The 12566-nt window shown below is 36.3% G+C and overlaps 1 protein-coding gene across 7 annotated transcripts in view; it reads right to left on the bottom strand.

Annotated features, from left to right (window-relative positions):
• The window catches only part of LOC103289170 (cytochrome b5 reductase 4), a 66688-nt gene that overhangs the window by 23406 nt on the left and 30716 nt on the right, over nucleotides 1–12566 (bottom strand). For 4 of the 7 annotated variants that reach the window (XM_008145048.3, XM_028128083.2, XM_028128224.2 and 1 more), the window contains 5 exons: nucleotides 8460–8520; nucleotides 7112–7169; nucleotides 5107–5200; nucleotides 2276–2308; nucleotides 194–316 (listed from right to left, as the gene is read on the bottom strand). In XM_008145048.3, coding sequence (XP_008143270.2) covers nucleotides 194–316; nucleotides 2276–2308; nucleotides 5107–5200; nucleotides 7112–7169; nucleotides 8460–8520 — 369 coding nt within the window. The remainder of the gene's footprint in view (nucleotides 1–193; nucleotides 317–2275; nucleotides 2309–5106; nucleotides 5201–7111; nucleotides 7170–8459; nucleotides 8521–12566) is intronic. The other 3 variants (XM_054722208.1, XM_054722209.1, XM_054722207.1) reach the window with 2 other exon arrangements.

The raw sequence follows: 12566 nt of genomic DNA, 5'->3' as shown, positions 1-12566 counted from the left end.
ATCACCTCACTGTTGTCCATATCCATGAGTTTTTTCTTTTTTGTTCAATCCTTCCATGCACACCCCTCTCCTATTTCAAATAGAAGGAGATACAAGCAAAAGCTCATCCCAAAGTGGCCTTTCACGCTCTGAAACAAATGTGCCAACACAACAATTTCTTAAACACAGGACTCAAAATAACAGCACAGCATACCTGTATCTTTCTTTGGAATAAGTGAATTATGATTCTCCAGGGGATGACCAAGACATTCCCAAGAAGTATTCTCCTTTTTCTTTAGGACAATTTCTATCTTTCCCACATTCGCAACAACCCGCACTGAAAAAATATAAATTTCATTTATGTTCATTAATACTAAATATAAAATTTTACTTTAAAACCAATCTTTCTCAAACAATCCAAATGTCCCAATCTGTATGAATGACACTGATAATTAGTAAAATAAATACAATTTTGTGCACATATTCATCAAAATTTTTATACCTTATATGATGTTAGATGCTCAACCACTGAGCACCACTGGCCAGACAGGTTTAATTTATTTTAAATTTAGATTAACTTCTTTCAAGCTAATTCATCAAGGACCAAACTACTATGTATTGCTAATTTTCATACAAGCTCAAATATAGCCATGGCAACTACTTAACATATATAAAAAAGGAGAGGGCTGATATATACAAATCAGCCATTGAATGGACCCATAAAAGCAAATATAATTACACACTTAGTAAGGATCTGAGGGGTCTTGTGAGTGAATTCAGTAGACCAATAATGAGGCTAATAAACACAGGAACCGCCTCAGAAGAATGAGGCCCTATAAAGTGCATGTGAATCTTTGATAATTAAAGTCTTATACATTGTCTTTATTTTTGAATGATTAAAATAGTTTAGAATAAATGGGTAAATAAACTATAGACTTCCATAACACTGATTAAATTTTATAAATTGAATGTGTTGAAGACCTGAAGTATATATCATTTTGTCTTTAGTAACAATCTGTCTATTCTTCCTCACCATAAACACAAAATTTTATAGCAATTTGACAACTTCTTATGATAGTCAAATGAATTCAATTTAATAAGCACTGATCTGAAGCTTACCAAACATAAAAACATGGTTTGTGACTTTAAAGAGCTAAATTTATGCAATTTATAGCTACTCTGTATGGTATATAGAAAAGGGGAGACAGACTCAAGGTAAGGTATTCTGACAGTACTTTAAAACAAGAATACACACACACAAACACAAAATGGATTGTTATTAAGCCTTAAAAAAGAAGGAAATCCTGCCATGCAACAACATGGGTAAATCTGGAGCGTGTTATGTTAAGTGAAATAAGCCAGACAGAGAAGATGAATATGACATGGTATCTCTTCTGGTGGAATCTTTAAAAAAAAAAAGGTGAACTCATAGAAACAGGGACGGGGGGAGAGGGGGGCAGTGGGGAGGGAAAATTGGGAAGGGTATAAACTTTCAGTTATAAGATGAATAATCTGAAAATCTAAAGTATAACATGGTGACTATAGTTGATAATACTGTATTGTATAAATGAAATTTACTAAGAGAGTAGAATGTATGTTCTCACCAAAAAAATAAAAAGTAAATATGTGAGATGATGGATGTTAATTAATTCAACTGTGCGAATCCTTTCACAATATATACCTATATCAAATCATCTTATTGTACATATTAAATGATTTTATTGTATTTAAAATAAAGCTTAAAAAATCCCAAGAAACCAGCACTCTATAACGAGTCTTCTGTTGTTAAACAGCTGTGTAAAATCTACATTGTGTATTTATATGCAGCAATATTTACAATTTAATATACTTTATCAACATTAAACAATCAAAAAAGAAAAATTTATCTAGTCTAGAACATTTCTACAAGCTGAATGTCAGGAGTAGGGCAGAGATAAGGAAGGAAGGAAGAAGGAAGGAGGAAGGGAGGGAGGTTGGGAGGGAGGGAGGAAATATAAAAGGGAGACAAATTTTTTTCCTAAGGAGAAGAAAAGGTAAGAGTAAAGAGATAGAAGGAACAAGCGGAAAGAAAAAAGGTGGGGGGGGGGAGACCTGAAATCAGAGGGAGAATATATTTAAAAATTAATGCATTTATCTAAAAAATATCACATCTTTATTTTGAAACAGGAATATAAATATGAAAAATAAAACAAATGCTAATTTCCCCCTCCTTCATATGTAGGTATGTATGTATGTGCATATGTGTATATGTATATATATATATATATATACATAATTATTTTTTGGTAAAGCGTACCAGAAAAATCTTCTTGAATCGCATGGCTTAGCTCTGGAAAAGAAAATGTATATATTTAGTTAAAACCCAGTAACCCCACTTCTAGGAATATATCCCAAGAAATCTGAAACACCAATCAGAAAGGACATATGCACCCCTATGTTCATAGCAGCACAATTTACAATAGCTAAGATTTAGAAACAGCCTAAGTGCCCATCAGCAGGTGAGTGGATTAAAAAACTGTGGTACATCTACACAATGGAATACTAGGCTGCTGTAAAAAAGAAGGAACTCTTACCATTTGCAACAGCATAGATGGACCTGGAGAGCATTATGCTAAACAAAATAAGCCAGTCGGAGAAAGATAAATACCACATGATCTCACTCATTTGTGGAATATAGAGAACAACATAAACTGATGAATAAAAATAGATCCAGAGACAGAGAAGCATCGAATTGACTGTCAAACCTCAGAGGGAAGGCAGGGGAGGGGGCGGGGGTAAGAGATCAACCAAAAGACTTGTATTCATGCATATAAGCATTACCAATGGACACAGACACTAGGGGAGTGAGGGCATGTGCTGGGGCGGGGGGGGGGGGGGCGGGGAGGGGGGAGAGTGGCCAGGGAGAAGTCAATGGGGGAAAAATATAATATTGTAACAGCTATGTGTGGGCCAGGGGAGGTACTTGAAATATTAGGGTGACCACTCTGTAAAGTATATGATTGTCTAACCACTATATTGTACACCTGAAACTAATACAGAATAATATTGAATATAAAAAAATAGAATAAAAAAAACCCCAACTTTAATTCACACAGTTCATGAACATCATATAAGATCATTTAAATGGTTCTTTCATGCACTATTTCAAATCTCTCAAGATAAGTAAAACACATTCTGAGAGACCAAAAGAAAGAAACTGTACACAACCAAAATGTAGAGTCAAATCATTTAAACATACTACATACATTTCTTCAGTTCTGCTTAATTCTCTGCCTATTAAGTAAAGAGTGAACACTCAATTGCTCACAGGTGGTAACTTATACTGCTCTAAGTGTGGGTCCCAGACTGATGACTCTACAAACCAAGAAGAGAGCAGGGGAGGGAGCGAAGTGTGCACGTGCACATGTGAATATAGGCCAGGCCAGTTTAGCTTGGCTTTTCCTTTCTCGTTGTTCTCTAAAGCTGAATGCTCCAGTTACTGAAGAAAGTTCACTGAGCATCTGTGTGTGCCATGCACTTTCTAGGTGTTATGGGCACAGCCATTGGTGAAAGAGAAAAATCCCTGGAACTTACATTCCAGAAGGAGGAGATGCAAGAAATATTTTTTACAAACATTTGCTCTAAATTTCACTGTGATAATATGGTTATCTAGAACTTAAAATTTTACATTATTTTAGTTTTCTGATCCAGTATTACCAACCAAGAGTTTCATTTTTTGAATGTAGAATTTTCGTTTGTTTTTTAATAAATGTGCAGAGATATGTTAGCTACATGCAGTGTGAACACTATTAGCCATAATATTTGAAAAATAATAGATGCTGGCACAGAGGTTTCATTTAAAAGAAAATTATGACAATGCTAATTAATAATGTATATTTTTCTAGACATCTAAGTGTTTTCTAGACATCTCCCATAAGAGGCAATTTACATTAGACCTTAGGCTAACAAGAAGTAGGATACGACACATTTCTAGGAGAAAGGTTTGATTTTGATTAATAAATGAAAGGAAATAAGAAAGAAAAACACATTTATCAACTCTGACCAAATTCAGGACTATAGGCTCTTCACTAATATAACAAAGCATCAAGCAGAATCCTGAGTCAGCTGAGATCTAGAGAATTTCAGTCTGTGTTTTACAAAAGTAAATGAAAGGTTGTTTACATAAGAATTCATGCTTAAACCAATTACCAAGATTATTTTCTTCTTGCTATTGTTTTATTTCATTTCTACCTTCTAATTAGAATATCATTTTCATAAAAGGAGAAAAGAGTGAAATCCAGAGTCAAGTTCATTATGGGTCAAAAATGGATTCAGAATCTGATATCTTTTATTCCAGATTTCAGTCCTGATTTTCTTTCTTTTGATAGGTCTGTAATCTCTCAAAACAGACAGAAGTGAATTCTTCAGTTGGTCTCTGACCATGGAGGGATATAATACAACCTTGCAGTCCATGCTGCTTCAGTGCAGCCTGACTTCCTTGTGACCCAGATGGCAAGAAACAGGCTGATGAAACTAGCACCCAGTGACGGGTGCCTACTAGAAGCATGTGACAGACAGGCTTCCAGAGATTAGTCTGTAGGTGTCAAGAAGAGTCTTACAAAGCTGGGCCAACAAATATTTCATATTATTATTTATTTTGATTACATCTAATTATTTAAACTTGGGAAAGGTGAGGTTATACTGTCATTTGCTAGGAATTTCTTTAATAGAAATGAAATATCAGAAAAAAAGTGGTAAAAATGATAAACCAAAATAATAGCAGATAGCCCTGGCTGGGTGGCTCGGTTGGAACGTCATCTTGTGCACCAAAAGGTTGCAGGCTCAATTCCCAGTCAGGGCATATACCTGGGTTATGGGTTTGATCCCTGGTCAGGGCACATACTGGAGGCAACCAATTGATATTTCTCTTTCGCATCAATGTCTCTCTCTCTCTTTTTTTTTTCCTCTCTCTCTTCCCCCTCCTTTCCTCTCTTTCTAAAAAAAAAGATCAATAAAAAGAACATACCCTTGGGTGAGGATTAAAAAATAATAGAAGATAAATATTTAGTACCTAGACTTCAGACCAAGTTATTGGCATATGTAAAGGACATTGGAGTTGTTTCCACTAATAAAGAATAAAGTACTTACCAATATGTATAAGATATGAATAATCCTTGATGATAGTTTCTGCTCTAAAGGAATCATACTGATGATCAACTATTACTGAATCTAAATTGACATCCTTAAATAGAAAGCAAAAAGAGAAAGATTAAAAGGTTTTTGCCAAACTTCTACAACTATACTTTTTTAAAAATATACATTTTTATTATTTCAGAGAGAAAGGGAGAGGGAGAGAGAGATAGAAACATCAATAGTGATAATTGATCAGCTGCTTCCTGCACACCTCCTACTAGGGATGGAGCCCGAAACCTGAGCATGTGCCCTGACCAGGAATCTAACTGGGGACCTCTTACCCTTCCCTTTTCTTCCCCTTAGACAAAAAACACTGAGAAACACCAGCCAGGCCAAAAGAATTTTTAAAAGATATAATACCTACACTTGATCTTAGCTAAAAATAGAAACAGAGGCATAGATACGTGGAACAGACTGACAGTTGCCAGAGGGCAGGGAGAATGGGAACTAGATGAAAGAAGGTGAAGGGATTAAACAAAAAACATTTACATAACACAGACACAGATAACAGTGTGAGGACAGCCAGAGGGAGAAACGAGGGTGGGGCCTAGGCGAAGAGCTGGGGGACAGAGAGGCAAAGAGAGTATGCCTGGGGTGGTGAGTGCACCATGCAGTGTGCAGATGGCGTTTTATTGAATTGTGTGTGCACTTGAAATCTGTATGGTTTTGTGAACCAACGTCACTCCAATTAATTCAATAAAAAACTTAAAAATGCAATACCTGACTATTTAGGCAGGGCTACGGACTTCTTTTCCCGTAGACTGTCAAATAAAATAAAATAAAAATGACAGCAGCCAACACAATAGCGGTCCAGTGTGAACAAATCAAAATTATACCCATTTTTTGTTAAATTGGCAAGAAATAGCATATTTTTTGGTGTGCTGCAGAATTTTAGTAGTTAATGTGTGCAATGAAATGAAAAAGGTTGAGAATTGTTGATTTATACCCTACACTGAACACATAACAACACATAGTCATCTGTGCCTCACTGATACTACTAATGGCAGTAAACCCCAGCTTCCTTAGGCGCTGCCCTCTTGGTTTTGGATTGTGCAATGAGACAATAACGAGGGGGAGTGGAAGGCGGGACAAGCTGTGCCTGTGGCACTCCTGGCTGTATCAGGCAGAGGCTGGTGGCGCTTATGGAATGGTCAAGTCCTGCTATAAGAGTCAGAGGAACTCACTGGCTCAGATGTGGTTTTGCTACTACAGAAGTAGCATGGCTTCTCAGAAACTCCTAGCTGCTAGAAGTTGTCTTTAAATCCACATGGTTTCTCAAGTGGGGGGACCTTGTCAGTTGCTGGAGGATGTGTTTGGAAATGTTGTAAGTTGCCTGTTTATTTGTCTGATTTCCCAACTGAACTATAAGCCCAATAAAAGCCAAGTCTCTATGTATCTGGTATATTATTAGATCCCTGCCATCTAAGAGAGCACTGCAAATAAAGTAGGTGTTCAAGAGATGGTGAATGAATTATGTCCTGAATTTTAATTTCAAGAGGGCATCTGAACCCCATTAGTGGTTTACCTATTCTAAGCCACAGCAATAGCCTCTCCTGTCTCTCAAATCCCAATTTATGGTCAGGAAATTAGTTCTCATGGTGAAGTTAAGTGGGATTCTTACTTTGCCATCCATGCTTAAAAAAAAAAAATCATAAAAAAGCACATATAATGCTTCTAGTCTAGTTTTTTCTAAGAGGCTATAGTGTGGTTGTTAAGAGCATACACAATGGAGCTAGCCTGCCTGGGTTGAAAATGCTAGATCTGCCACTTACTATGTGACTTTAGGTAAATAACTTAATCTCTCTTTGTTTCCTTATCTGTAAAGCAGGAATGACAAAAGTATTTACCTCATAGAGGTAAATGGTGAGGGGTAAATAAGTTAATACAAGAAAAGTGCTTAGAAAAGTACCTGGCTCATAGTTAACACTTATTTTTTTTCCGACTTTAAAGATATGTTTACCTTCTGTTTAGTATATATGACAATGGTGACTAAAGAATCTGTTTGGAACCAGTCATAGCTGTAAAATATCAAGAAAAAAATGAATTATTATATCAATAATCATGTGCATTAACATGATTAAAATAACTAAAAATCTACAGTAAGAAATTTAAAATACCTATACTTCCATGCTTCAACTTGGATTAAAAAAAACACAAACAGGTATTTCTGACAAGACACTTTTTATAAAAGTTATACATCTCCTTACTAAAATCTTCTTTCATAAGAACAAACAAAACACAGTATTTTTTTTTAAGGAACATAACAAAATCTACATGCTTATAATTACTTTTACTCCTCCCTGTCACAAATATTATTACTCAAGAAATTAATTCATCAAGGTGGTTTATTGAGTAAACGGTAAAACTTAAGGTAAAACTAAGTCTTCTGTTTTATAATAGCTATTAATCAAACTGTTAGTGTTTTGAACTTATTACCTACATACAGGCACCCATAAGTAAATCCTAGAGGAGGGGTATCCTTAGGGCCTTAACATATATAAAATAATTTAGAAGATTGCATATGAAATAATTTAACAAATATAGGAGGATGCTGCTATATAATATAGACCAATGATAGGGAGAAAGGCAGAAAGAGAAAAAACTACAAAGAACATAAATAACCCTGAGGACATCTGAAATATCCATAGTCCATATATATGTACGGACTATGGACTTTTCATAATTTACTAATTTACTAAGACTGTTGGTGTTAAATACATTTTGAAAGATTTATATTAAAAATTGTATAACAAATTAGATATACAAAGAACAGAATAGTTCAATAAATTATGGTATGGTCATATAATGGAATGCAGACAAAAATGCTTTTATAGAATATTTAATAACATAGGAAATTGGGCATAGAATATATTGTAATACCAATATTTTCAAAAGAGAATAATATTGAAGTAGGCATTATATGACTCAAACTGGGTGGAATAAACCAAATATTAAGACCATATATCTAAGGTTGATGGTATTAACAATTGATTTTTATCATTTTCTTTTGTATTTCCTGCATTTTCCAAGTTTTCTACCATAAATGTATATTTTATAATAAAAAATATTTTGATAGTTTTATTAAAGTATTGGTGTTTAAAATGAATCAAACTTCAGTTATATTAAAAACTCAAATTTACAGAATAGTTCATTCTCCAATAATGTCTGATAAAGAAAGCTCTTGTGTCAGAGAAGCATGACTAATATAGTAAGCAATAAATCAAACCCATCGCTGTTTTATTTTTTTAATGTGTATATTTTGGTCTAAAACTGATTTAGCTTTGAAAGAGAAAAACAAGAATGCATACCTTGGAGAAATTGGGCCTTCTTTGGCAAGTGCATCTGGCACTTGGCTCTTGGGAAGCATGCCTTCACAAAGAAAACAAACAAAATAGCCACAGTTCATCGATGCAGCACTTTTCTTTATTTTAACCTTTTCAGTAAACTTCTTATTGAAACATTATAAAAGGACAAAAATCACGGATGTATTACTCAATAAATGTTCATAAAGTAAAACATATCCTGTACCCAGCACCCTGTTTGTATAACCCCTTCTGATCACCACCCTTCCAAAGGTAATCACTTTTAACATCATGATTATATTATACCTGTATTTGACCTTTCTAAAAATGGAATCGTATGACATGTTCTCTTCTGATCTGACTTTTTTTTATGTCCAGCATTATAGACATTATAGTTCTTATGTCAAATAAGCATGATTGATAGCAATAAATCAAACCTGGAGCTTTCTGAGATTTTATCCATGCTGTTGAATGCCTCAGTAGTTTGTTTGTTTTTATTAATGAGTAGTATTACACTGTGTAAATGTACCAAAATTTATTCATTCTTCTGTTGACAGACATTTGGGCAGTTTTCACTATTATGCAAAGTGCTGTTATAAATATTATTGTACATGTACATTCTTAAAAAACATATATCCACATTTCTGGTAGGTATATAGGGTGGGCATATGCTTAGCTTTGGTAGATACTATTAAACAGTTTTCTAAAATGGTTGTACCAATTTACACTTTTCACCAGAAGTGTTTGAGGGTTCCAGTTGTTCTGCAACCTCACTGACATGTGGTATTGTTTTTTTTCCATTTCAGTCCTTCTTTTGGGCATACATCAATAAAACATTCTAAAAGTCCATTAAAGCTGTGGTTTTCAAGTTGTACTGGAAAACTCTGAGACATGGAAGAATTCTGTAGATTCTGTAAACATGAAATATTTTCCTCCCACAACAGGAATGCACTGTTGTATCTATAAATTTTCTTTGGAAAAAGAGTACTGCTGCGAAAAGACTTTTGAAAATCACTACATTATTTCTCAAACTGTGTAGGAAAGGAAAGTAATGTTTAGTTTCTGGTGAGCCTTGAAATTCTCAAATTAGAAGTCACAGTATTTATATAAAGTTAGAGTTGGGAGGTACCTTTAAGACAAACTAGTTTAGAGGTTTTCAAGATGCTTTTTAGTTGGAAAATCTTCTGTTGAAACACAAGCTTAAGTGCAAGCACAGGTGTCAAACAGCCATATTTTTAGGATGAGGTTGACTGAGAGCCCTGAATTCAGGCCTCCCTCACTTAGTGACCGTCTCATCCCATGGAACACTGCAGAATACACTTAATTTTCAGATAAACAAAGGAAGTCTGAGATGTGACATAAGGCCAAAGATATGAAGCAATTAGCAGTGAGCCTAAAGAAGAATGCTCTACCACAAAACTACAGGTATAATAAAAGAGACAAGACTACAATAAATAAAAATATATTCTTTCTAAAATGATAAAAACAAGAAAAAACTAAATTAAGTTTTTGAGAAGCCCTAAAAGATATTTTATTAAGAGATATATAGAAGCTCGGAGAGGAACCAAGATGGCGACATAGTAAACACCTGAACTTGCTGCCGCGCACAACCACATCAAAACTACAACTAAAAGACAAAACGGATATCATCCAGAACCATGGGAAGGCTGGCTGAGTGGAAGTTATACAAATAGAAGGAAAGAGAAAAGCACACTGAGACTGGGAAGAGGTGTGGAGGTACGGAAGTGAAGTGTGGAGGTGCGGACGTACGGAGGTGCGCGTGGAAAGGGGCTGGTAACTGGGGTATGCTGTTGTCTTTTTCAATCGAGAGGGAGATACAAGCTCCCGACTGGTCTGAACTCCAGTTCTGGGTGAGACTCTGGGGACCCAGACTCATAAGAGGAGAAACTGGACTGTCTGGGATTGGGCCAGAACACGAGGGCAGCTTTCTCTCAGAGGTGCTTGCAGCGATCATTGTTCCTGCACGGTGCCACGGGACACAGAGACCTGGGGACCTCTTCAGGGCAGGGCTGACGGTCAGCCATTGCTGTTTGCTCCACCCTGAGACCCCACCCCACCCAATTTACAACCCCACCCAAGCTGTGCACAGAGGCTTTTGCATATGAATGGCCTGGCCTTTTGCTATCTAAAACCTAACAAACTGCAGCTGGGTCAGAGAGCCCCAGAGCCTCCAAAAGAAGGCTCAAGGCTGGACAGCAGCTTGCATTGCTTCACAGCTGGGCCTCATCTGGGCACATCTAAACCCTGAACAAAGAGGAGGAATCTGCAGATCTCTCTGTAGCTCCTGCTGGGTGGCCTCATGCAGTGGCTGACTTTGCACCTCCTTGGAGATCCAAGAGCCAGTGAACCAAGTGGACAGAGTGAGACCATCCAGATTACAACTCTTCACACCCATAAGAGACACACTCAGGGGGCAGACTCAGTGAGCACCAAAGCCCCACTGAAGCAAGTCTTGTCTCATAAGGGTATCTCCAGCACAGAAGTTCTCCCATTGTAGACAAAGCTGATTCTCACAGCCAATTGGCCTGGAGGTCAATTCCTCCCAGTGATACCAACAGCAATCAAGGCTTAACTACAACAAGACTGTGCACACAGCCCACAGAGGAGTGCACCAAGAGTGTTCACCTCAGGTAATTGGGGAGGCTGAGTCACTGGGACCTATAGGACACCTAGCACACAAAGCCACTCTATCAACACAGGGAAGCAGCCAAAATTCGGAGACAAAGAAACAGGTCACAAATGAAAAGAAATGGAGGAAAGCAAACTACTGGATATAGAGTTCAAAACCATGGTTACAAGGTTACTCAAGAATCTTCTAGAAACCTCAGAGAAATTTAGTGAGACCCTCAAGGATATGAAAAAGGACTAACTAGAAATTAAGCATACACTGACTTAAATAAAGAATAATATACAGAGATCCAACAACAGAATAGAGGATCCCAAGAATCAAGTCAAAGATTTGAAAAGAAACAAAAAACACCCAACCGGAAAAGAAAAAAGAATCCAAAAATATGAAGATAGTGTAAGGAGCCTCTGGGACAACTTCAAGCGTACCAATATCTGAATTATGTGGGTGCCAGAAGAAGAGAGAGAGCAAGATATTGAAAACCTATTTGAAGAAATAATGACAGAAAACTTCCTCCACCTGGTGAAAGAAATAGACTTACAAGTCCAGGAAGCACAGAAAACCCCAAACAAAAGGAATCCAAAGAGGACCACACCAAGACACTTCATAATTAAAATGCCAAGAGCAAAAGACAAAGAGAATATTAAAAGCAGCAAGAGAAAAGCAGTTACCTACAAGGGAGTACCCATATGATTGTCAGCTGATTTCTCAAGAGAAACTATGCAGGCCAGACGGGAGTGGCAAGAAATATTCAAAGTAATGAATAGCAAGAACCTACAACCAAGATTACTTTACCCAGCAAAGCTATCATTTAGAATTGCAGGTCAGATAGAGAGCTTCACAGATAAGAAAAAAGTAAAGGAGTTCATCACTGCCAAAGCAGTATTATAGGAAATGCTGAAAGGTATTCTTTAAGAAGAGGAAGAAGAAGAAAAAGGTAAAGATAAAAATTATGAACAACAAAGTGACAACAAATACATATCAACAAATGAATCTAAAAAGCAAGTGAATAAAAAATCTGATGAACAGAATAAACTGGTAAATATAATAGAATCAGGTGCACAGAAAGGGAGTAGACTGACAATTCTTGGGGGGGGAGGAGGTATGGGGGTGTGGGAAGAGACTGGACAAAAATCGTACACCTATGGATGAGGACAGAGGCGGGGGGGGGGGGAGTAAGGGCAGGAGGTGGGGTGGGTACTGGGTAGAGGGAATCTATGGGGGGGAAAAGAGGAACAACTGTAATAATCTGAACAATAAAGATTTATTTTTAAAAAGATATATATATATATATGTATATATATCATCTTTTGGAGGCCTCTTATATAAATAAACACATCACAATCTAAGAATTTCTATAAGAAGAAACTATAAACAGAATTAATAAAAATGTTCTAAAAACTACATAGTACCATACACATATAAATTATTAGGAGAGAATAATGCCATAGGCCAAATAATACACA

This window comes from Eptesicus fuscus, chromosome 10 (assembly GCF_027574615.1).
Source record: "Eptesicus fuscus isolate TK198812 chromosome 10, DD_ASM_mEF_20220401, whole genome shotgun sequence".
Lineage (NCBI taxonomy): Eukaryota > Metazoa > Chordata > Mammalia > Chiroptera > Vespertilionidae > Eptesicus > Eptesicus fuscus.
The sequence above is the reverse complement of the archived record's forward strand: the minus strand, read 5'-3'. Positions and strand labels throughout refer to the sequence as shown.